At 42.5% G+C, this 25714-nt stretch overlaps 1 protein-coding gene across 4 annotated transcripts in view; it reads right to left on the bottom strand.

Annotated features, from left to right (window-relative positions):
- RHOBTB1 (Rho related BTB domain containing 1) overlaps positions 1-25714 on the bottom strand; it is a 78037-nt gene that overhangs the window by 27552 nt on the left and 24771 nt on the right. For 3 of the 4 annotated variants that reach the window (XM_019538630.1, XM_019538629.1, XM_019538632.1), the window contains 5 exons: positions 23005-23206; positions 22543-22646; positions 3383-3568; positions 966-1924; positions 420-538 (listed from right to left, as the gene is read on the bottom strand). In XM_019538630.1, the coding sequence (XP_019394175.1) occupies positions 420-538; positions 966-1924; positions 3383-3568; positions 22543-22646; positions 23005-23196 (1560 nt within the window). In that variant the 5' untranslated portion in view covers positions 23197-23206. The remainder of the gene's footprint in view (positions 1-419; positions 539-965; positions 1925-3382; positions 3569-22542; positions 22647-23004; positions 23207-25714) is intronic. The other variant, XM_019538631.1, reaches the window with a different exon arrangement.

Below are 25714 nucleotides of genomic sequence, written 5' to 3' on the forward strand. Positions count from 1 at the left end.
GTTGCCCTTGCTTTTCCTCCGGCTCCCCACATATCTGAAAAAGGGTTCTCGAAGTCGCACATTTATTTTAAATTCAAACCTGTTTTCAAGTTACTGAATACTAGGAAAAAGTTCCAAACTACCCAGGTTTGCATGTCCAATGTTTTTAAACTCTAATAAAATTATAAAAAAGGGAAACACTCAACATGTTGGAACAGCCAATACTGGAGGTAGTATGACACACTGCTGAGGCCATGCAATTATTTAAGCCAGTCTAAATTAATAACATAACAATTGAGGCACACTTTTGGTCTGACTGTAGCTGACAAACTGTTCTGCATGTTTAATTTAATAAAGCATTGTTCTAAGGGCTACAGCAGCACCTAAGACAGCTACCTGTAAACAAGGCATAGAATACTATTATTCACATGGAGAAATACCTCACTGTTTGAACTTTCAACAAATGATCCTCCAAACATAGCAGACATCCATTCACAGCTACAGATCAGTAGAGGCTTATGGGCATTTATGCTTCCATCATCCAGCTTAAAAGTCACATCTGCCATGGAAACAAAGACATAATCATAAGTACAATCCAGTGTTAAACATGCTAGAAACCCAAAGCACAGCAAAAAGCACTCACTTCTCTTGAACATTAAGGTATTGTTTCACTGTCTTTTTTTCAGTGTCTCAAAGTTTACAGAGGCAGCTAAAAAAATAAAAAGAGAATAAAAAAAGAAAAGCTAAAACCTGATTGGGAGATACTAGATGCCCACCAGTGTTGAAAATCTGACTACTTGTTTAGCAAGCCAAGTATGGATTTTAAATAGCTAAACTTTTGGCTCCCAGTTTTGAAAAGGTACGCTGCAAACTTTGCTCATTTCTCCTCTCCCAATCATTAGGAATATTTCCTAGAGTTGGAAGAATTATATTAGCATAAGTGAGAGGAGTATCAGGATCTTTACTACAAGTGCGCATTTACTCACCAGAAAATGTCCCTTTGCAAAGGCACTCTTTTATTCGATTAGCCTTCCTGACATGAAATGCTTTAGTAATCTCTTGATTCATGAAGGCTTCTTTATTCATAATATTTTCCACCATCATCCGTAAATCAAATACTTCTAAGATTTCAGCAATCTGAGCTAGTTTTGTTAGATCTTTTTCATTTTCATTCAGTTCCCCAGTGTACAGAAATTGTAAAACCGTTTTAAAAGGCCCAGCCTGAACAGAGAAATCCATTTTGACCACAGTTACAGGACACATCCTATTTGAGATAGGATTGACTTGCACTTCTTTATGCATACTAACAAACCCTTTACCCCATGATGACAAAGCTTTTGTTGCAGAACTAGTGTCTTCAGCTTTCAATTCCAGTGTCTTTAAAGTGCCATCACTTTCTGATGTTGGAAGTTTGGCATCAGACATTTTTAAGGTTGCCTTATCACTGTCATCGTTTCTTCTAGACAGAAAGTCCCTACTGATGTGTTCCTTATTATACTGCATTTCAGTGAAGTCTGGACATTCCTCATATTCCATTAAAAAAAGGTCATAAAACTTTGAAGAGGAGGTAGCTAGGTAAATCTTGTGAGCAAAAATGTGATTCTGCTCCTGGAGAACAAACATGACATCTGCACACAAAGGATTGTCCAATAAATATCCAGCTTCATTCGTACTAGGTACAGGACACTCTGGGATTTTGATAACTGGAGGAGGTGCCTTGGGCGGTAGGAATGGAGCTTGAAGTAATGGTTTTTGAACCTTCTTCAAATGTGATTTCCAGAACTGCAGGTGTCTTCTGGAGATCAGTGCAGCTCTAATCGCATTATCAAAAACATCCTTAATTCCAAACTGGTCAAATACACTGGTTTCATAATATGGGATGCCAAGCTCCTTGGCAACCTCTCTGCCTCTTTCTGGTGGTAAAATGTCTCCCCTTTTTATAGGCCTAAGATTAAAACAAAGTTAAAAGAACACAAACCAGGACTTGTCAAGAACCACATTCGGAAAAGTTTAAACCCCAAGAGGGCACATCTCAATATCTATCCCCTAGATTTATTATTTATATTACTCAGTTATAAAAATGGTATGATATGAAGATCTTTGAAGACTATTTTACTAGACACACCAAAATATCTAGTTGGAACTCTGTTTAAATTTGGTAGCTGCTTTGTGACATAACCACATTACTTAAAATGTCAAGCTATCTTGTATTCCCATTTTCTGTGGGGGGGAGGATGCTTATAGGCCCTATATTTAAGTTTCCATTATAAATTATTTTCTGAAATCTGTTTTTGCATTGGGCCTTTGTAGCTTGCACTCCAAAGTCAAATTCTGGTAATCTGCTAAAATCATAATTGAACATGAATATCAAAAAGACATAGGCCCAGACTGCTGCTGAAAAAACTGGCTGGGATCAGCTGCAGCAGAATGGGAGGGTGAGAGAGAGAGAGAGAAAGAGGAAGTGTGTGGCTGGACTTCACTTACGCAGAATGAAGAAATTACATTTAAAAGTAAACCTGTGAAACAAATACTGTTTGTACTGCAGCTATCCAAAAGTTAGGAAATATCAAGATTTACAGGTTCATGAGACACTTGAATTCAGCTCCCTGTGTACATGCACTGTGGTATAGAATCACATAGTATTTTTTTCTTTAAGACCTTGGTCTCATTTAATACACAGCCTGTATACAAAAAAGGGGCAGGTTAAGATTATATTGGCAATTATAAATACATTTGCCAAATATATGCCTGATTCTGCTTCCTGAATAACTTAGGATTTTTTATGCACACCCATTTTCCTTTGTGGGTTACCTTCCTAAAAAAAAACTTGAAGACACTTTTTTTTGTTAAAGCAGTAATTGGTATTAACTGCAGTATATCGCAGAGGTTCCCAAACATTTTCTTATTGTGTAATAATAATCTGGTAATTCCAGATTTACCAGCTGCCCGTGTACTCCAGTAGCATACATTTTATATTTTAACCCCTTATATGCCATTTATTATTATTATTATAATAAAAATTGAGTCCACCATTACATAATTTCTCCCATGTACCCCTCAGAGACATCTTGTGTACCCTGGTATGTGATATGGTAAGTCAATTCTGATGCCAAAATGTGCATGTCAGACTGTTGTTACTCATTATTACAGTAGTATTCAGACACCTTAGAGAAGCCCCCCAACTTACAAAGGCATTGTAGAAAACCTATGGTAAGAGACAGTTTGTGTCAAAGAACCTACCATGTAAATAAACCAGAATAGAAGAAAAGTAGTATTTATTCTTAATCTATAGGATATGAAACTGAACTAAAAGAAATCAGTGGGTCATGGTTTTCCTTTAAAAAGTAATATATTTGGTTAATAACATGATATTTTAAAAGTATTAATTTTGTTTAACCTTTACCTTGCTAAAGGCCGTCTGGCTCTATTAACAGCTTCAAGATCAGCATAACGGAGATCTAGCTGGCAGCCAACCAGAATAACAGGTGTGCGAGGACAGAAGTGCTTGATTTCTTGATACCACATTGTTTTCACATGATTCAGAGAATTAGGATTAGCAATTGAAAAACACAGAACAACTACATCAGACCTGGAATGACATCAAGAAGAAGAATATGTGTATTTTCAAAACAGAATGCATCTTTGAATTTCAGCTTTGTGTATTTTCTATCAGTTCAAGCTGAAGCTATTCAACCACAAACAGCAAAACATGCAATAAAATTCAGATGTCAGAATACACCTCATCCATAGCATGGTTTGATAAAAGCTATGCATTCCACCACAACAGCATATAAACATAATGTATCAGACTTAGGAAGCTTCCTTATTCCACAGCAGATGTTAGATCTGTGCAACTACAAGGAAGACTTGCTCTACTCTAAGTTAAAGTTACCATGGTTAAGAGTTCACCATTCTATTTTTCATACACAAAAACCTTTCTGTTTACCAAAAACTCACTTTCACATTTTATGCAAGGATTCAAAACAGTCAAATGAGGAAACAAAACATATTCCTGAAATTGCAGGCAATGAATATTTACCATATGTTTTTATATACAATAATGTAATGACCCCACCCAACAATTATTGCACTGCAATAAGGTCTTCAGTAAACAAAGTCATTAAACTCAAAATTGTTGTAGAATTTCCAGCCAGCACTAATCATTTCTTTAATGGAAGTTAAGATAAGTGCTTTAAAAAGGGATAATATAGTAAAATAGTTACCAATAAAGACAAAGTTTGGTAACCTTTGTGGATTTTTAGGAAAAATTCTTTATCAAAAGAAATTGTTACACAGAAAGTGGATTAAGACTTTTTCCTGTAGAAAAAAAAAAAAAATCAAGGAATGTATTCTCTCATATAACACGTGTACCTTTCCCCCAAACGCCAGATGCTGGAAACTAGAGTGTACATTTATTTCAGAGTTACGGTAAGAGCAGGTTCTGTCACTTACCAACTGAAACAGAAAATATGATCTGGAGGGATCCACAGGGAACAGAACAATGAGCAGGCTCAACTCCCTAGCTACTGCTACTTAGTTACTTATTACAAGGAAATATTTTTCCCCTTCATTCTACTTTTTAAAAACAAGGTGTTTATTATATTCCATGGCATGGTATATGCAAGAAAATATGGTACTTTTTTTATTTCACAGATTCTTTTGTCACAAGGAGGGTCCAAATTTAGAAAAATTCTTCAGAATCTACTTAAGCATTTTCTTCAACTGAGTCTAAGCCAGTATTCAAAAAGTTGAGACAGACAGGTATCACAAACTGGCTCTTTCCACTTGGTCCCTCAGCAAACAGAGAAATCTTGGAAGCATTTTGAATATTATAGACTAGAAATTGTAAATGCCAAGAAAAATGATGAATAGAATCTTTAAAAAGAATTGGGAGAAGGGGGAAATATTTTTTGCAGATGATATCCCTAAAGAATTATCAGAAGCTAAACTCAGCCATAAACTGCTCATCTTGCTTCTATTCATCTTTAATTTAGCACAAATTTATTGTATCTGTAGTTTGGGTAATGAGCTAGATTGGTGAATCTCAACATTTTGCCTTTTAAATCATTAATGAAATATGTTCTTATTACAGCTGCTTTCTATACTTTCACTCTCGCTGAGGACACAGATATATCTAGCCATTTCTAAAGAAAGCTACATGCATGAATACTGGGAGCTTACAGTTAATGAAGAGAAGTGATCTTGCATTTAGTTTATATTTGATATAAAATTACAGCACACCCATAGTGTCCAGAGAAAATGCACTTTAAATTTGAATAAGTTATTAGTTAAACAAAGGGAGGTATGTGTTAAATACACTAACCTTTCACAACTTTGGGGATTTACTTAAAAAAACCCAAAAACCCCCCCAAAACCCCCACATGATCTCAAGTACAATGGGCTTGAGAGTCTAATCTAGTCTCTAGTGATAATTTGTCCAGATGACAAAGCAACTACAGAGTTTCGCAGATAGGAGTAACTACAGTAAGGTGAAGAGTTACCAGGGGGAGAGGAGTTTGCATTTTGTCTAACGCATAATGTCAGGCTCTTATATCTCTTCTTATTGCTTAAATTTACACTCATTTGAAGTGGCAGAAAGGTAATTATGAATAACTGAATAAATATCTGACCATTAAAAATTGGTTTTAGATTTTACAGTGCAGCTGGTCAGGATGTCTCTCTCAACCTGCTGGTCATAGGTTACCACTATAACTCTCATGAGATTAAAAATTTATTGGGTGCCATCCCAGGGACATAGGTGTGGGGGGCCCGCACCCGTGGAGAGGAAACCCAGAAAATGAAGATTACTTACCCGCTTTAGGGCTCTGGACTCCAGAAGAGAGATGCTGACAAGAAAATCTCGCGCAGTTTGTCAGCCACACCTATATACAGCTGGGGCTGGCGGGTGATGTTATGGACAATCATGGCCAGCCGGGATAAAAGCTGGCACCTGCTGGGAGCCAGGGAGAGTGGGAGAGGCAGCAGGAGCTGCGGATGTTCTCCATACCGGTGGCGATCAGTGCTGGCAGAACAAAAGAGACGCCAATTGGTCAGGGATACCCAGGCAGCAGTGGCTGCTGAAGAACCTCACACCAGTTATGGGCAGAACCGGTGTGTGGGGGGAGACCCCGCTCCAGGAAAAGCCAGGAGAAGATCGGGAAGTGGACAACACTCCCCACACCGGGCACGTACAGACTGGGTTGGGGGAGGACAATTAGCTGCAAGACGGAAGCCCAGGAAACTCTGTCAGGGCAGAGAGTCGAACAGTATTGAGAGACGCTGCTAGGCACAGGCTTTAGGTAGAGTCTGTCTAATAAGACTGTCCAGCCTGATCCTAAGTTTTCCTTTTACATACCTGCCTTTATTTTCTTTCCAGTGTGGTTTTCTTCTTTTGTTTCCTACTAACCTATACCTGCTTTTCTGTTGCCTTTTATCTTTCTTTGTACTTCTTATTTTGCTGACTACTCAGTGAGGGGCACAGGTGGCAGATGGACACCAAGGACCATTCATGAGAAGCAGCAGTCACCCGACAGAAAGAGTGACCCACAGGAGAGGAAAATATCCAATGGATTCATTGTCCATCAGGAGAAGAAGAAAACCCGATAACTGGAACAGGTGATGGGTAAGTCATCAAGACCGGAGGGCCAGCTGCCTCAAGATCAGGTGGCCTGCTGGAAGCTGGCGTACGGAAGGGGTGTAGGGGAGATGGAGCTCCATGAATATCCATCAGGAAGAATAACCAAACCTGAGGGACCGCCAATGGGGAATCCCACCACTGAAGAAATACTCAAAGTCAGGGCAAGTGAGTTCTAGGTTTCTTCCTGGGGTGATCGGGGTCTCTGTCAGAGGTTGCACAAAGTCTCCTTGTGCCCATCACCAGGCACCTGTGCCAAGGTGGTGCATGAGTGGGTACTCGAAGCAAAGGGGGAACAGGTGCTTATACATGTGCTTTGTGGGGGTGTTTAAGTTAGATGAACTTTAGATAAAGCATCCTCACCACCATTTTGAAGCATGGGGATACTGATACACAAGACATGGAGGCTGGCTGGAGCGTGGTAGTTACCACACTCCAGCAGATTTGATTAACTGAGTCTGTTCCAGTGCACTGTACTTACAGAGCATTGGAGCAGCCTCTGTGCTCGAGTATATTTTCTACCTGGATGAACCATCTAATAGGTACCAACAAGATCTTGCATTGTGATGAGAAGCTTGTTCCTCCTGTTATTGTAGGACAAATGCTATTTTTGTTGGAAATTACAGGATTTGACTTATTTTCTCATATTCCTTGTCGAGTGAAAAAAAAAGTCATTATGGGAAAGTACATGAATTTTCTAAATTGTAGTGCCTAAAATCCCCAGTTGGGTCCTCACTGTCTTTGTACTGTACACACACATAGTAAGAAACTGTTTCTATCCAGAAAGAGCTTATAATATTAACATAAAAGAAAGGAGGCAAGAGAGAGTTGCTGAGTTAACTTGACAGGCCAGGGCCAAACAAAAGCTGAGAACAAAATCCAAGTTTGCTGATTCCCAAGTAGACAGAAAAGTCCTGACTACTATACTCCTTTGTGTATAGTACAGTTTGAACCAGCAATTTGGGCAATTTAAATCTTATGTTTCTAATTCAAGAGGCTAAAAATTTATCCCATGTGCCCCCAAGTAAAAAAAGTACAGCTTAATTTATTCATAAAATGGAGAAAGTCTGATTTAAAACCAAGCCTTGACATCTCTGCACATTACAAACTGCAATCGCATTTGTTTAACTTACCTAAGGTCACGTAACTGTAAAGAATTTTTACAAAACCTATTTTATATCCATTTCTATGTGCTTTACTTACCTTTGCTGTTCCTTTCTCACCTTAAACAATGATAAAAGACAATCTGTTCCATTTCTATGTATAGTCAGCTTTTATTCTACCTGTATCTTCAGTACATGGAGTTTAAACTCTAGATAATTTTTAGTGAATACAAACAAAAAACCCTACCAAAGTACAGTAATATTTCATGAAGACAGCTAAAATTTTAAATATATAACATTTTGACATTTGATAATGAATATTTAATATAAAATACTAATTTAGAACTTCTTCATGGCACTATCCATAGGGTACCAGGAAACATAGATGGGTAACATGCAAGGTACCCATCTATGTAGCATATAAGTATAGTATTACATATACTGAAATGCGACGTGAAATGCCATGTAATAAAGTTAAGTACTGCCAGAGTCCCAAAGAGGTAGCTGCAGCAATTCAGTCTATGATCTTGGACATTCAAAACTGCCTCTCTTATGTCTTCAGAATATGAACATACTGCTGGAGGTATGTAACCAGACTATTTACTTTGTGGATTTACCAAAAGTTAGAGATAAATATGAACAAAGCTTTACGGTTTGCGACTACATTCTTATAATCAAACCCCTGAGTGGCACCAATAATTGCAAATCAGTTAACACACACTGGAAGGATCTGCCTCTACTGCCAAAAGCATCAGAATAACTTGTTTCCTCGTTACCAGGCTGCTGGACAAGAGAAAGTGCATCATAAATCTGAAGAATATGACAGATGTAAATTGTGAATATTTCTTTCACATTCACACTCAACAACTGTTGGCCACTAACTGATCCACCAAATACTGCAAAGCATTCTACATGGCACTATGCAGGAAAATATTTCCCTCCCTCCCCAAAGTTTTTTGTCTGAAATATTCCAATTTACTAATATTTAGGGTGATTTTCTTCTTGCAGACTTCAGGGGTGAGAAGCAGCATCCTAAGCATTGGTATTTATGCAGAAGGTAGGGTTTTATTTAAATTTATTTTTATCTCTCACTTGTTCTGTTCTGCTTCTCAGGTGAGAAGAAGCCATTAGGCTTAATTAGATCAAAGACCACCAGGGCCCTGGACTGGATCTTTTCAAATATTGGCTATTTGAAATGAGAAACAGGGTTTTTTGGGGGGGTTTTTGAGATAGAGTGAGAGAAATATTTGTGTTTCTTGGTTTCTAAGAAATTGTTACACCATATCACTAGAGTAAACTTGCTGACCCTGACAACCCTATCTTCAAGCATGCTGTCCTGCTCAAGTGCAGAGGCTTCCTAAATCTGCAGCAAGTATGACCATGTGACTGGGCTAATTAGAGTGGTACAGGTTAAATGGCACTGTCAGTCACTAGTACTAATTAGCCCACCACAAGTATTGGGTAGAGCCAGGTACAATGTTCCCAGTTAAGAAGACGGTCTGCCCAGAGAAGTGCAATATGTTTGAAGAGGCCACCAGGAGGAGGTAAGTTCACAGTACAAGAATAACCTTATGAACATAAAATACTTACTAAAATTAAAATCTAAGACACACTAATTTATGTGGTTATATCAAGGTGTTCAATTGCATAAGCTCTGAACTGTACAAACAGGGACAATTTAATCTTAAATAGAGAGGTATTCTTTCTGCAGTCAGAAAAAGAACAGGAACTGTATCCACAAATGCTGTTATGCTGTCAGGCAGTGCAATTTTCGAAGCTCTTCGGGAACAAGCTGCATATAGTAATATGTCTACATTAATCATAGCAGAGTCTGCAGTGTATGGTAGACTTACTCAAGTTAGCTTAGACACCAGTGGCACTCTAGTAGCAACTAACTGCCCAGCATGCACCTTGGGTACATTTTACTGCTTGCATTTCATGCTGTTCCAGTGCCTTGTTCCAGTGCTGGGGTGCCTTGAGATCCTTTCTAGGGTGCTGCACAATTTTAATACTAGTAGGCTTCTTATCATTTCTGATAGGAAACTGATGCATAAGGCCCCAACATTTCTACTCCCCATTTTAGGCAGAGTTCCATGAAGGCATTATTGGATAATAAAGTGCTTTATGAAAGGACTAGAACTGTTGTTGGGTCTGAGTTGCATGATTTGGCCCCATAAATAAGAACTTTACCAATGCCTGTAATTGCTTTGATTTGCTAAAAAACAAGCTGCATATTAAAATGTACAGTAGAAATTTAAAGAAAACCACATTGAACACATCTTTATTACCTAGCATTTAATTTGGTCTGAAGATGCTGCTGAAATCATTATCCACGTGGGTCATATCATTTAACCCCAAATGAGGGGGTTCTGTCTTACTGCCTATTGTCCTTTGATAGCTAATAAAGGAGCAATGGTGTTAGATCTTGAAGGGGGCTTCCTCAGGAAAAAGATAAAGCTGTGATGAGGGGAAGGATGGGACATCTAAAAGGAGGTAAGATAAGGTAAAAATCATGTCTCAGTAGCAGTGGATGACCTGGAAATCTATGCAGAGGAAGAAATCAAGGGGGAAGAACAAGTCTAAACATTTTAGTCTTGTCATCTTCTTTCCTTTTTAGAGGACAAGTCAAAAGCATTCTGTTTATTTTTAGATGACTTACGATGATATCCAGGAGTCAAATTTGACAGAATGAGTTTGAGGAGATGAACTACATTTTATTTTAGTACAATGTTACTTAAGAAAAAAAAACAACAAAAGTACCCAGAGCAAGTTTTTCTTTTCTTTCTTTCTTTTTTTTTTAAACAGCTGGTTGGGGAGGGGGAGGGGGTGCAGAAACCAAATAGCTAAATTTCTTCTGTTACTGGTCTTAATTTTTTCCTACTCTGAGGGTTAGCTTTGTTTCTGAGAGAAGCTATAGACGTGCCAGACTATTGTGAGGGAGGTTCTTCAGACAAGTTTTGTAGAGCTAAGAATTCCGAGTAACTTCAGACAACAATTTTGCCCCTTTAAAAGTTTATGTGAGTAGCTGAATCCTCTGAAGTCCATTCAACATAAACAAAGCATTATATTCCCTCAAGCATGGAATCTTTTGTGTTATAGACACCATCCTCATACTTTTCCCCTTGGCTTTATAACATCTTTCACATCCTGCATCACAGCTACAAGTCTTGTGACTGAAGTGTAATTAGAGATGATGGGAATTATTTTTAGGATCCACCGACGTAACTCCTTAAGTGTTAAGAGAGGTTAAATCTTTCCCTCAGCCTGGACTGTACATATCAGCTCCACAAAGCTCCCAAGCTGAAAGACTGAAGCCAAGAATTAAGTGTAGGATCTCCTTTATGGCAATGCAAAATCCTACTGCTATGACACTTGTCACAGGGCGGGGTCCTAGGGGTGGCCGTGATCTCTCCTAGCGCCCCCTACCATGCCAAGTTTGCTTCAAAGCACCATCGTTTTCGCCCGCCATGTCTTGATCTTATAAATATTAAAGAGAGGCTGCCTTTCATCCCCTTGGTTACGGTTCTCCCTGCTACCCCGAGTCTTGTTCTGATAGTGCGGTTCTGGGCACCCCAGCCTTATGGGCTATGCATGGCTCTAACCGTCCCTTTACCATGCCCCAAGCCTCGCTGATGTACTGGACGCTGCCCCCTTGCTTTGGGGCTTCTCACACTGCCCCCTTGCTCTGGGGCGTCTCACACTGGGGGGGCTCAGGTGGCTGTAGCCGTGCCTGGCCTCAACTCTCCTCCTCAGGGTCTCAAACCCCCCACAGAGCTCAGGCGGCCTCGGCCTTACTCAGCCTCCAACTCTCCGCTCCCCTTCTCGGGGCTGGAGTCAGTGCACCCCGAAATGCTGTGCCCTCTCTGGCACCGGGGTCCTCACACTACCGTGGGTCCCCCTATGATGCCTCCTCCAACCCCTAATAGCCTCACCCAAACCACCGGTTGTAAACCATCAACACAAACTCAAGCCCTTTGGCTATAACATAAATCTACGCCATCCAGTCGTAATCACATTCAAGCCTGTTACAGGGTTTCTCCATCTCTCACCCATAACAACTGCCCATTCATTCTGGCCTCTTTCTTTTCCTTACTCCGGCAGAGCTCCTACCCCGATGGCTACTGGCAGGGAACTGCCTGCCTGGCCTCAGCCTAGGAGTTATATAGGAGCCAGGCCCTGCCCCTTCTGGTCAGCTGACTCCCACTGGTTACCCTGGCAACCAGCAGCTGGGCTCCTTGCTTACTGCTAGGGCTCTCTCCCTAGCTGTTTCCCCTCTAAGGAACAGGGCACCTACATGCTCTGCGACACCACTACACCATCTCAGACACATTTTTAAAGTTTTACTAAATGACATAATATTTTTCATGCATGAATCTCTCAGAGCTGAAAATAAATTGCACAGATAGCTATAAAGCAAGGCAGAGAATGTATTTTAAGTGGATTCAGAGTTTAGTTAATGCAGTAGCAGCTTCCACAAGACATGGAAAGGATTTCATAAGTGATGGATGAGCGTAACAAAATGACCTGAAGATGCAAGACTTGTGTACATGCGCTTACAACAGATGGGAGGCCTGGTGAACTAAAATGCAAGGAGTGCCCTGCCCTGCAAGGGACAAAAGATATCCAAATAAGACAGGGCAAGACCATGCACTGCCCTGTAGGTGAGCAGGAGAATCAATTCTATACTTTACCCAGAGCAGTGAAGCTTCTTAAGCACAGTTGTAATGTGCAAAACTGTCATAATGTCCTGAAATATATTCCGATTTTGTGGTGAGTAGCATGCAGAGCTACTTCTAAAATTTCTTTAATTTCATTTTCAGTCAAAAGCAACACCTATAAAAGTATAAACTGTTTTTTTTAAATATATAATTTACTTCAGTGCAAGGATTAAAAATGGAATTAGCCTTTTCTGCTTGCTCTTTACATCATACTAGAATTTACATTTTTTAAGCCTCTGCTGTATTTTCTCTGCACTTGCAGGAACACAGTAGAGGATATATAGAGAACTACAGATAACTACTGTAGCATCATAAAAATGACTAGAATATTTCATCTCCCACTGTAATAACCTGCAAGATCTATTGTTTCAGTTCAAATACCTAAGAAACAAAATATCAAGGGGAAATCAACTTTTTAAATTTAAGAGTTTGTTTATATAATCTTGGCTTTTGATTAATTTTACTTCTGTCTCTAAGATCTAGATTTAGGGTTAATCATGGCAGCAGCTTAATCTTTTACTTACGGAAAAGGCCATCTTAGCACCAAGCACAGAACTTTGATAATGAATCAATCAATCTGCAAATTATCAAAACTTTGTTACTTGCCCAAACTCTGCATTCCTTAACTGAGTAAAACTCCCACTGACTTCAGAGACGTTTTTTGCATAATTCAGCCCCAGAGTAGGCCTCTGCAAAGTGGCTAGTATTCGCTTGGATTTGGATGATTCGGGAGACAGTGACTCAATCTGGTGATTTGAATCACTGTTCCAAATCAATTCAGCCGAATCTGATTCAGAGATTCGGCTGCAGGCGAATCACACAGGCCCCATTCCCTACCCACTCTCAATAGCTGCCCTGCCCGCCCCAGCTCCCAGCTCTTTGATAAAAAAAGCCCCAACTCACCTGCTCCTGCCCAGCAGGGGGCAATCCCCACTTTCCCCCCATTACCCCATGTGGGGGGCTCTGCTATGAGCCCCTGACCCCCTCCCACTGTCTCAGCCCCACCCCACGTTTGCCCCTCCCGCCCCAGCTCCTGGCCCTTAAAACAACAACAACCCTGGACTCACTGGCTGCTGCCCAGCGGGAAGCAATCCCTGCTGCTCCCCACTGCCCCATGCTGCATGGCAGGGCTCTTCCATAAGCCCCATGAAGCCCCAAGGCTGCTGCAGGAGCCAGTGAGTGCAGGGTTTTTTGCTGTTGTTGTTTTTGTTTTATAAAGGGCCAGGAGCTGGGCAGCCATGGGGGGCTGGGAGAGCAGGTGGGGGTTGGGGGGCTCGTGGTAGAGCCCCCCACACAGCATGGGATAGTAGGGGGCAGTGGGGATTGCCCCCCTGCCCAGCAACACCAGGTGAGTGGAGGTTTTTTTGTTAAACAACCAGGAGCCGGGGTGGGCAGGGAAGCTATGGGGGGGAGGGGGGAGCTGAGGCAGCGGGCAGGGGCCCCGCCATAGTCCCCCCCGACCTCCTCCAGCCTTCCCTCCCCTCCCCACTACTCACCAGGTCAGAGTCTGGGTCTAGCTCCCTGCTGCAGTGAGCAGGGACTGTCTGAATCGCTGAAGCTCTCTGAATCAATTCAGACCTTTTAATTAGTCCCCTGATTCTATTTGGATTTGGCCACCGAATCAGGCCAAATCTCCTCCGAACTGAATCAGCACCTAAAGCTTCACACAGCCCTACTCCAGAGTTCTTGACTCAATGTATCTTTTTTCTTGAAAAATATAAAGAGCTTGCATACTGTGTTCTTAACTCACAAACAAAAACACTGCATTAAAATATAACTCCAGAGATAAGTGTGGCTTAAAGCTAAAGGACACTTATTTGTTCTTCATATCAGACACCAAAAATGGGTTTGTGGAAAAAAAAAAACACAAGGCCTTAGTATAGACTCCAAGGTAGGGAACAAAAAACAAAATGGCATCCAGAAAGATAGCATGTGACAGGACTAACCTGCGACACACTATTGTATTAGCCCACGGCAAACTCCCATGCTAACAATGTTGCAGGAAAAGTCTGATAAGGAACTGGATAACAATGAAATGTTTTTGTGGAGACACACATTCAATTTTCTGCTACCTGTAGGCAGAAAGATAAAGTTATGGTAAAAAAGGAACTCTAAAAATAATGGATAATAGAAAGTGGGCATTTCAGATTAATTTTGATGTCACTGCAAGTAGTTGCTTTGTAGCTATGGACAATATTTAGATGACATCTCTCTAAACAGATATAATAAACTTGGATCAACTGCCCTATGGGAAAAGAACAGAAAGACTCAACTATAAACAAATCAAAAAAGGCTGACAGTACTAACCAGCAATCTCTAGCAAAGTGTTCAGTTTACAAGAGATAAGGAAGAGATTAGATATCAAATTAGCTGAAGTAAAAGTATTAAGAAGGGGAAAAGAAAACTTTTAGATGAGGATGAAATGATGATAGAAAACAAACATAAAAGGAAGTTGTACAGAACTGGTACTACAATGGGGCAAGCACAATTCTGGCAATGGTGTCATGAAGAACATGAGTCATAGTAGGAAGACTGAAAAATGGATGAAGAGAAAGGCAAATAAGTTAAAAAAGGGAAATTGATATTTAAAAGTGACACTACACATGTATAGGAAGCCAGATAGGAAAAAGCTGAGAAAGACAAAGACAAACAAGTGCACTTCTGACACCAATGTCCACATCATTGATAAAGATGATAAAGGAGAACCAGTCCAAGGACAGAGCCTTGGGGAACACCACTGGTCATGGAAGGCCATAATGATTTGCTTCCATTGACTACTACTCTCTGGGTCTGACCTCGGAGCCAGTTCCCCAGCCACTGAACTCTGGCGTAGCCGAGGCCACGGTTGGCCACTTTTTCCATGAGGAGATCATGGGACACCAGAACAAAGGCTTTTTAAAAAGTCCAGATATATGATGTCAATCTCTTTTTCCTTGTCCAGGTGACATGTCACCTGGTCATAGAAGAAGATGAGATTGATCAGACAAGACCTACCTGCAACAAATCCGTGCTGGCTGTCCCTCAGGATGTTGCAATCAGCCAGCTTATCAAGAAAGGTCTCTTTGATAATTTTCTCCAGAATCTTACCGGGGATTGAGGTCAACCTAACTGGCTTGTAATTCCCGGGATCTACTTTCCGCCCTTTCCTGAAGATGGGTACCACATTGGCCTTCTTCTAGTCTTCAGGTACTTCACCTGAACGCTACAAAGTTTCTGAATATTTTTGCCAATGGTTGGGCTATGAAACCTGCCAGCTACTTGATTACTCTAGGGTATAGTCTGTTAGGACCAGCTGACTTGAAGATGTCCAGCCTTGCAAGGTGTTTCTTTACAAGGTCTACACCGATGCTGGGTATAAAGATGCTCTCACCCTGGCCAGTCCGCATCATGCTGGGAAGGGCAGTCCCTCTGGGCTGACGAAAGACCGATGTGAAGTACCCATTAAGCAGGTTGGCTTTTTCCTGGGTGTTGGTTATCAGTTGTCCCATTTGGTTCAGCAGGGGTCCAATGTTACCCTTGCTTTTTTTTCTGACTTCCTATATATCTGAAAAAGGACTTTTTATTATCCTTGATATGTGAAGCCAGATGGAATTAGGTTGCAGCCTTGGCTTTCCTGATCTGCTCCCTGCACGCATGGACCAGTGCTGAGTACTCCTCCTTGGTGGTGATTCCAGACTTCCATCCTTTAAGTCTCCCTTTTTAGGTGAAGGAGGTCCTCAAGTTCCCTGCTGAGCCAAGGGTATTGCTGTGGCCTTTTGTTACCCTTCCTCCAAGATGGGACAGGCAACTCTTGTGCTGTCAGGATCGCTCCTTCAGGAGCAACCACCCCCCTTGGACTCCTCTTCCTGTCGAGTCATGGTCCCTTAGGGCCTCGACAACGAGCCTCCTGAGCTTGTCAAAGTCAGCTTTCCTAAAGTCGAGGACTTCTGCGTTGCTGACTGACTTCCCAGCTTTGTGACAGATAGTAAAGGTGATCAGGCTGTGGTCACTATCATCCAGCTTTCCATCAATTCTTAGGTCACTGACTAGATCATTCCCTTTGGCCAGTACCAGATGCAGTGATGCTTTACATCTTGCTGGCCCACAGACTTCTTGAGCCAGGTACAGCTCATCCACGCATGTGAGGAAACTTTGTGACAGATTGGATTTGGCTGCATGCTCTTCCCATGAGATGTCTGGGTAGTTAAAGTCTCCCACGACAACCAAGCACCGAGATTGTGCAACCTCGGCCAGTTCCTTGGCTAATTCCTGGTCTAGCTCTTGTTTCTGGTCAGAAGGTCTGTAGTAGACTCTTACCATGATGTCCCCTGTGCCACGTTCCCCACGCGTTTTTACCCAGAGGGACTCCAGACGTCCTCCCTGGGTGCCAATGTCAATTTGCAGGGACAGGTAGCTTTCTTTGACATAGAGAGCTACACCCCCGCCCCTTTTTTCTGCATGATCTCTCCTGTACAGGGTATAGCCATCTATACCTGTGGCCTAGTCATAGGTGGAGTCCCAGCAGGTCTCCGTTATCCCTATGAGATAGTAGTACACTTGGCCTGATATAGCTGTTTCAGTGTATATCACTTTCTTCACACACTCATAGGGAGTCTCTAGACAAGCCTGTATGTGTCTCATGCAGCATCTCAAACTCCTTTGAGACGCTGCAAGACGCATGTGCAAAAACAAGAAAACATTCCTTATGCTGCAAATTTGCAGTGCAGGGGCAAAATTAGACCCCTGGATATTCAGGGGTCAAAAAACCCACAGACAAAAAAATGTGGGACAGTGGACCGTGCCCGGGGCTGTGCCTTGAGGCAACCAGTGGCTGGGTCCTCCATAGAGATGTTCTGGCTGCCAGTGTCTCTATGGTTGGCCCTCGATCTGGTTCTGAAGCATGCTGCCTGCCCTTGCTGGGCAGGCAGTGTGTCAGCAGCAGGGAGCTGGACCCAGGCTGCAGAGTTCGTAAGTAAAGGGTCAGGTGAGCTGGAGGAGAGGGGAGGGGACCATGGGGGCCCTGCCCACTCCCCCAGCCCCCCCAATCCCTGCCCCACCTGGCCATACCTCCCCACCTGCCCCCCGAGCCCTCCCCAGGCCGATCCCTTCCCTGCCTGGCCCCACCCCCCACCTGCCCTGCTAGCAGGTGCAAGGTGGTCAAGGACCTGCAGTCCCGTCACCAGGTCACCCTCACTGGCCAGGACAAGGTCCAGCAAGGCATTACTCCTAGTGGGGCCGTGTACCTCTTAGATAAGGTGACTCCTGTAAAACAGCCAGGAACCTATGCGAACGGTCAGATCTGGCTGTCTGCTCCTCCCAGCAAACGTCTGCATAGTTTAGGTCATCCATGACAATAACATCCCTTGACCTAACCGCCTCCATAAGCTGACCAGCGAAGTCCCGGTTCAGCTCTTCCCCCTGGTTGGGTGGTCTGTAGTGGACACCCACTATAAGGTCCCTTTTGCCACACCCCCCATTTTAGTTTGACGCACAGTGTCTCCTCCCGACCCTCCTCTAACCCAAAGCTAATCCTTGATGTTGTAAGGTACTCTTTGACATACAGCGTGACACCCCCACATTTCCTCTCTGTCCTGTCACTTCTATATAGGCTGTATCCCCGAAAATCCACCACCGTCGTGGGTGGGGTCCCACCAGGTTTCTGTGAGCCCTACTACGTCTGGATTCTTACTTGCAATCAGGAGGCACAGTTCCTCCTGCTTGTTCCCCATACTACGAGCATTAGTGTAGAGGCAGTTGAGGTCTCCTGAGTGTGCACGCGCCTCCCTCCCACTCACAGGATAGTTGTGGCCCCCTACTCCCAGGACATTGTTGCTTACCTGGGCATCTCTTTCTCTTGTCACCCTGCATGCTGGTGAAGCATCCTTTCCACTTGGAGTGGCCCCTTCCTTCCTCAAATAGGAGCTGATAAATGACGACTTGCTAGTTGTTGCTGTGCCACATTTAGGACAGGAACAAGCCTTAGCTATTGGCTAACTGACACTATGCAGTAGGGGTTGTGACAGGGTTCACTCAGCATAAAACAGCTTGGAAGGGCACTGAAGGGACATCTCATTAAGTGACTTTCAGGAAAAGAATCACAAGAGACACCTGTGGGTTTAACCTTGAAAGCTTTGGCACAAGCCATCTTTTCCACTGTGCTGCAAGAGCTAACTTACACACTTCAAAGCACACAAAAGACATTAAAATATAAAAACACTAAACATTTAACAGTTTCATTGTTCATAAACTAACCTTCAGAACAAAAGCAAACAGAATCTGCAGTTCTGAAATAATACCAATCAAATTCTATTAATAAAAGTTTCCTTACGTAGTAACCAAACTGTTGTATTCCAACAATGCATTAAGAGCCTTCACAGAAAGAAAAATTCCAATATAATATGTACCTAGAACACCTCCCTTATGAACCAAACCTTTTTACTGAACTCCATTCCACATATACCCTACTTTAAGGGCCCAATTCTGCAAATGCACATTCAGTCACTTTGATCCCAAGTCACTCATGTCTTTTGTGGGATTAGAAACTAAGTATTGTTGTTTTCCCACCTGTCTGTCCTGTCAGTATATGTTGGATCAGAGGTCACAACATGCCTGATTTTGTTTTCCTAATCTCTCATAATCTGTTTAGTTGCAAGGTCTCTGTTGTACAATATCATGAGAACACATTAAAGAGGAAAAGTTAGAGGATGTGCAAGGTACAGTTGTTTTATTAGAAGTCAGGCTCCCTTGTTTACAACCAAAGCCTTACTGTGAAATGCTTCAGTAAATTTGAATATTAACATCAGTGTTAAATTATATAAATAAATGATCTCATACCTGCACATCACTGCTAAATTATACAACTTCTATAACCAAGGCATGCTACTACTACTACTAAGTCTTCATTCACCAGAGCAGTTGGCATGCATTTCAATCCTTTACTGAACTGAAGCATCAATTGTTTTTCAAAATCACCTTCCTACCCAGAGGATAATCCACCAACTTTTTTTTATTAGAAGAAAGCAATGTTTACTTTGTAACTCCTTATAAAACACACCTCTAGGACAACACTGAATGTAAAGAAGGTTTTACATACACTGGCTTTGACAAGTTGCATGGATTGATACATGAAAATGTCATTGCTGGATTCAATTGGTAGACTGACCTACTGGTGAACTTGAGGAAGCATGAAAGATCAAAGCAGGCTAACCAGCACCCTCTACAATCACTCATTTTATTTGGTATTGACTACGGATGTAAAAGGTTAAATGACTAATTGTTTAACTGATAAGCCCAGTGATAACTGGTTAAAGGTTACTGGTTATCGTTTCCTGTGAGGCTGGACGCAGTCTGGCAGGGAAGCAGGGGGGGGAATGGAAGCTGCAGCGCTCCAAAAGGAACCAGAAGGTTGCCGGGCAGGCAAGAGGGAGGGATGGAGGAGCAAGGCAGAGGAGGGGGAAGGGAGGAATACATACAAGCACTCCTCAGACTTAAGATGCAATTGGTTCCTTAAAACCATGTCTTAGTTGAAACATTGTAACTTGGAACCAATTTCCCCATAAAAAGTGTTACAAATGGGGGATTGGCTCCTTTACAATGGTCGATACTGCATGCAGCTGGTAAGTGGTGGAAGGGGAGGTGGAAGGGAAGAGGCGTGGTGGGGGGCAGATCAATGTGGTGAGGAAGGGACAGGGAGGGGGCAGCTCCCTCCACTGCATGTGGCTTCTCTGGTGGCTCGATTGGTTGTTCCCACTGCTGGTTCAGGAGGGCATGGGGGGTGTGTGCCCCTGGACCTGCGCGGGGTGGGGCGGGCAGGGTGGGGATGTGCTCTGGGTGGGCAGTGGGGGCTACGGTGAATTTTTGGGTGGCTGCAGCCCCCCATAGCTCCCACTCCACTGCCTGCTCTGATCTAGGGATACACGCTCCCCCATGCCCTCAAAGCCACGGCTTGTCCATTGGTGGCTCCCACTGCTGCACACTGCTAGTCTGGAGGCAGCGCAGCAGCTCTGCCCTGTGCCCATCCTGCCCTGGGTGGGCAAGTGGCAGGAAGGCATGTGCCCCTGGACCCGCGAGGAGCGGGGTGGGCAGCAGAGTGGGGCTACAAGGGGGCTGCAGCCACCCAAAAATTCACTGTAGCCCCCGCTGCCCACCTGGGGCTCAGCCCAGTGCAGCCCTGGCCCTGCCCACCCCTCCCTGTGCAGATCCAAGAGCACGCCCGCCATGCCTTCCTGGACCAGCAGGGGGAGCAGCAGCAGGAAATGCTGGTTGAGCTGCCAGATGAGCAGCGCACGGCAGTGAGAGCCTTCGCTCCCCATGTTCCTGCACCCGTCTGGCCCCAGCTGAGCAGCACTTGTCCCAGTCCCAGTCCCTCCCTCACTGCAGGGGGTGTTGATCTGCCTTCCCATACTCCTTCCCTCCCCCATCCCTTTCCACCACTTACCAGCACGCAGTATCCACTGCCATAAAGATGAAACCCATGTAGGAATGCCCAAATGAGGTGTCAATTTATAAACGTTTTAAGTGACGTTCATTGCAACTCAAAAAGTTGTAAATTGAAGACTGCCCATACCCACAGCCTATGAAGTTAAAGAAAAAAATAGCAGGCAGCCTAATGACTCATCAATTAATCAATTAGCTACTCCTTCACAGGTGCTCCCTGCCTCTTAGCAGGGGACTTCGACTGAGCTGTACTGTCTTGCTGGGCTTGCCAGCTACCTCCACCCCCACATGTCAAAGGGACCCTGGAGTGGCTCACAGCAGCAGCCATGTCTGAGCTGCTGTGTCACTGGGTAACTGTTTAACCTATAGAATTGGAGGAGGGTAAACAAATAATTTTAAAATGATATTTACATGCCTAATACTGACTCAGACAACCCTGTCCTATTCATATGCACAGAGAGCCTCCCAAGAAAAATGTTTTAGAGACAGACCATGCAAAATTGGCACAGGTACAAACAATACTCTCAGCTGGAGCAAACAAAGGGTATATGCAAAAATGATCAGCTAAGACTGGAACAGGTAAGACATGGAAAAGAGAAAAGAAGTTCCAGAAGGAAAAATATAATGCAAGAAATGACCCAGCATGTATGTCAATCCTGAAAAAGTTTATGAGGTTCCATTTCAATAACTTTAGGTAACTGGAACATATAATGATAGGTGGGTAACCTGCTGATACTGGTGGCTGCTGCCTATGCTCCATGTCCCACTGCAAGCCACAATCCTGCACCTCCCCAGTGATCCACAGACACTCTGAAGGGAACAGATAGAAGATGGCAGGTGCTAGACCCAGGGGATGCTGCCTCTGCTGTAGCAGAGTGACTAAATAGAATACATCAGGAGCTAGGACTTGGGGATGCCTCCACTGCTGCTGTGGTTGGAACGTGCTGCTGATTTCCTGGGCTGCCACAGGCCAGATCCAGTGTTTTCACAGGGTGAACTAGCCTGCAGCCCATAGGCTGCAGACTCCTGCATTATATTATAACAAATAGTCTGTTATTCAGCAGTTTCTGTTTAAACCAAGATAGGGACAGATCTACCTCCCACTAAACCACACAATTTCAGCTGCTATTAGAACTTACTTATATTAAGAAAACCTTTCCCTTCTTTTCTTGTTTCCTCCCCACCGAAATCAACAGGGTAGACACTGTCATTTATTGCAATGTGCTTTTTCTAACCCTAAGAGAATTACCCATCAAACCAATCAGAACACTTATTTCTTTTATAATACATTATTGTAAGAATAGATTGCTTTCCAATGCATCTGTGGATTACGTCAGCAATAAATGAACTGATTACATTTCATGGTCACTTCATGGTGTTTAAGTAAGAAATACTGACCTCCATTTTTATACCAGTGCAGCCTGATTTTGTGAATGCTCTATTTTCTAACTGGACAACATTTGTCAACAGGGCTTAATTATTTGGTCAAGAATGCTGCATAGGAAAACTATGTTTCCTTATAAGTATTTGTATCTTTTAAATCATTGCAGTAGATAATCCTCTTTGTAGTAGGCAGGATATGATTACCCTTGATTGTTTTAAGGCTTCATGGTTCAAAATTAAGGCCTGCAAATTTCCCTGTGCTAAATTTCATTGCATGTTTTATTTAAAAGTTAGACTTTCATCAATTTACCTTCCATAAGCAAAACGTCTGTCTTTGTGGTGGTCACCAAATGTATCCCAGAGCCTGAGGGAAACACTTACTTCATCAACAACATCCCGTGAACGTTCAAGGACCTAGAACAGAATAGAAATCACGTTTTCTTCTGCTCAGTTAAAATGTTCACTGCAGGTAATTGGCACTTTTCTTTGTATGATGACATGCTTCATCACATACTCTATCACAATATTGTCCTAAGCATTGTATTTCTTACTATTTAGGCATATTATGCAACTTCAAAAAAATCTCTTCTTGCCACAAACTGTGTAATGGAACACCCTAGAGAGATGGCGAATACCTTATAATCTTTTGCAAATGTATTTCTGAGGTGCCCATTACCACACTTTGATGAAAATGGAGTTGAACAGAAATACAAATGTTTTTAATACATAAATATTTAGTACATCCATATTTAATAGGCTTGAAAACCCCTACCTCTTGGCAGACGCGGTACTGATCAATTGCCCAGACGGTTGGTACATGAGTTGCCAGCAGCTGGTATTGTGTCAAGGTTGTATTGCATGCTCTTGCACAAATTAAGCGAGTCTTCCCCACTGCATTATCACCAACCACCACACATTTTATGGTTTCAACATTGGGTCTTTCGTAGTCCATGTCAGTGTCCATTTATCAAAAACTGTAACAAGACAGTTACATTTTTTTCCAATGCTGTAGAAGTTGAATTATTTAAGATCAGATTCTTCTATTTCCACTTCTTCCCAGTTGCCCACATGATGAAGTTTCAAGACCAAACTCAACTTCAGTTTGGCTTAATATCAGTTCCTTTATATACCACATACAGTTACTAAAACCCAAGAACTGTTCTTTTGACCTCAGATGGTTTTTTTTCCCCCTCAGTTAGCATGTTATTTTTACTTTGGTTTTCTGTAAACACAAACCTGTTTGCTGAAGAAAAATCCTGGTGAAGCTAGGACTGTTGGCACAAGCTTACCTCTCACTAGCTCCCTGTCATGTTGAGAAGCAGCTAAGACAGGATGTAAGTGAGTTTGGCTTGAGGGACTCCGGTATAAACTTGCTTTTGTACGATAGGCTTTCCCTGGCACCTGACCCTTGAAGATGTGGATTAAGATAGTCTCAACAGGTAAAAGCAGGTTACCATTTATGTACAAAATAGGCTGTAATTAAAGTTCCAAAAGTAATGTCTAATAAAATGACACAAGAGCACTGATTTGCTGAAACCTGTAATTTAGACTGACTCTACCATCACTGTTGCCTGTATAAATCACCTAGCCTCTCTGCTTTTAAAGACAATTTTTCACAGACCAAAGTCTAAATTAAAACCAAACAGTCTAACTGAATCTTGTCAATTCAAATATTTTCTCACTAGCAAATCCCGTTTATAAGATAAGATGCTAGAATTGTTTTACCATGAAATGCTTTAATGAGAGCACAATGTACATTTTCTTTTCCAAAATACACTGTCCTTATAGAAAACTAGAATATATTCCTTCATCATCTTTTAGATGCATGTCGAATCAGTTAATAGGTTGGTCAGCAAAAAGGGGAGAGATTTGTTTTTAAATACAGTTTAAGGCCTTTGCAAAATCTACCATTTTCAGAGAAGAGAAAGGCACAGTCATAGTTCAGAATATGATTCTGCTCTCCAAATCTCTAGTCATCTGCTCAGTTATAGAATGTCTGGTGTGAAACTGTCATCAAGGAAAAAGTTGAGAAAACACAAGCCAGCCTTATTTAGTAGGGTTTGTCGAACAGAATTTTTCAAACATGGAAACCTTTTCCATTCACCTGCATTGACTGCCAAGATGCATACATTATACAGTAGAAGTTCTGTTATCTGGCATCTTACAAGCCGGTATGCTCCACTAACCGACATGCCGGCTTGTAAGATAAAGTAAAACTGGAAGTGCCCACTGTGGCCTGGAGGCATAACAGGCTGTGCGGGACCTGCCTCACTGTCATGCGGGGCCCTGTGGGCCGCACGGGAGCGGCAGCAATGCTGCAGGAGGGGCAGAAGGACGCCCCAGACACGGCGTGAGAAGCAGTAGCTAGGGCCGCTCAATTAACTGACATATTTTGTTATCCAGCATTCCCCATTCCCGGGGCTTTTTCTGTATTTTAAACTTCTAAATTGATTATATTTTTTCCTATCAAGAAAACACTTAAAATTTGAGATATTGACTGATTCTGCCTTAAAACATCCTTTATATTCAAATTTCATTCACCCATCATAACTACAGAATATACATCACATCATCAAGCCAATTTAAAAATAAAATGCTATTTTGATATTTGTTCTTCACCATTTTAAATCCATTATTTTCTCCATCTTAAGAATGTGTGTGTTATTAATAACTACTGGACTATGACTAATTGTGCTTTTTTAATGTTTAAATAGTTATGACTTTGAGTTGTCTATGAGGACGGGGGGAGGGACTAAGGAAGTCTTTGGAAGCACAGACATTCATTGTCACAGAGTGAGACAATGTTGTTGTTCTCTCAAAATGATGCTACATAAACATAATTTTGTCAGTCATTTAGCATATGATAGCTTTCAAACATTCAGCTATTTTACCTATATGGATAAAATGTAATTAAATATAAATTAATTATATAAGATAAATGTGTTATAATATACAAAATAAATTTCTTGCAGTGCATTGCAATTTAAGCCCTTATCCCACAACTGACTGCAATGGCAGAGGTTCTATGTGAGCACAGAACATGTCTGTAATCTGCTGCAGAACTGAGGCTTCTGAGATAAGGAACATGTCTTCACAGATGTTTGTACAGAGCCTAGCACAACAGGGCCTTAGGCTACTTGGAGCATCTAGGCTAGTGGTCACCAACCTGTCGATCCTGATCAACAGATTGATCCTGGGCTAGGGGAGAGCTGGGCGCATGAGTATGTGCACACCCATCCCCCCCACCCAGCCCCAGCAAGTCAATATGTGGGGGAGAGAAGGGGCAAAGGCCAGATCACGGCCCCTGCAGTGATCGATTGACCATGAGGCCCAGCCAGGAGCAGGGTAAGGTAAGTGGTGCCCCAGCCTGTATGGGTGGTGGGAGGATTGGAGCCTGGGGAGCTCTTCCAGGGGCACCGGCGGGGGCTCCCTCCCATCTCTGAGGGGGCAGAGGTGGCAGAGGCAGCTGCTGGTGTGCCTCA

Source organism: Crocodylus porosus, unplaced genomic scaffold, assembly GCF_001723895.1.
Source record: "Crocodylus porosus isolate Cpor-Errol unplaced genomic scaffold, CroPor_comp1, whole genome shotgun sequence".
In the NCBI taxonomy this organism is placed as follows: domain Eukaryota; kingdom Metazoa; phylum Chordata; order Crocodylia; family Crocodylidae; genus Crocodylus; species Crocodylus porosus.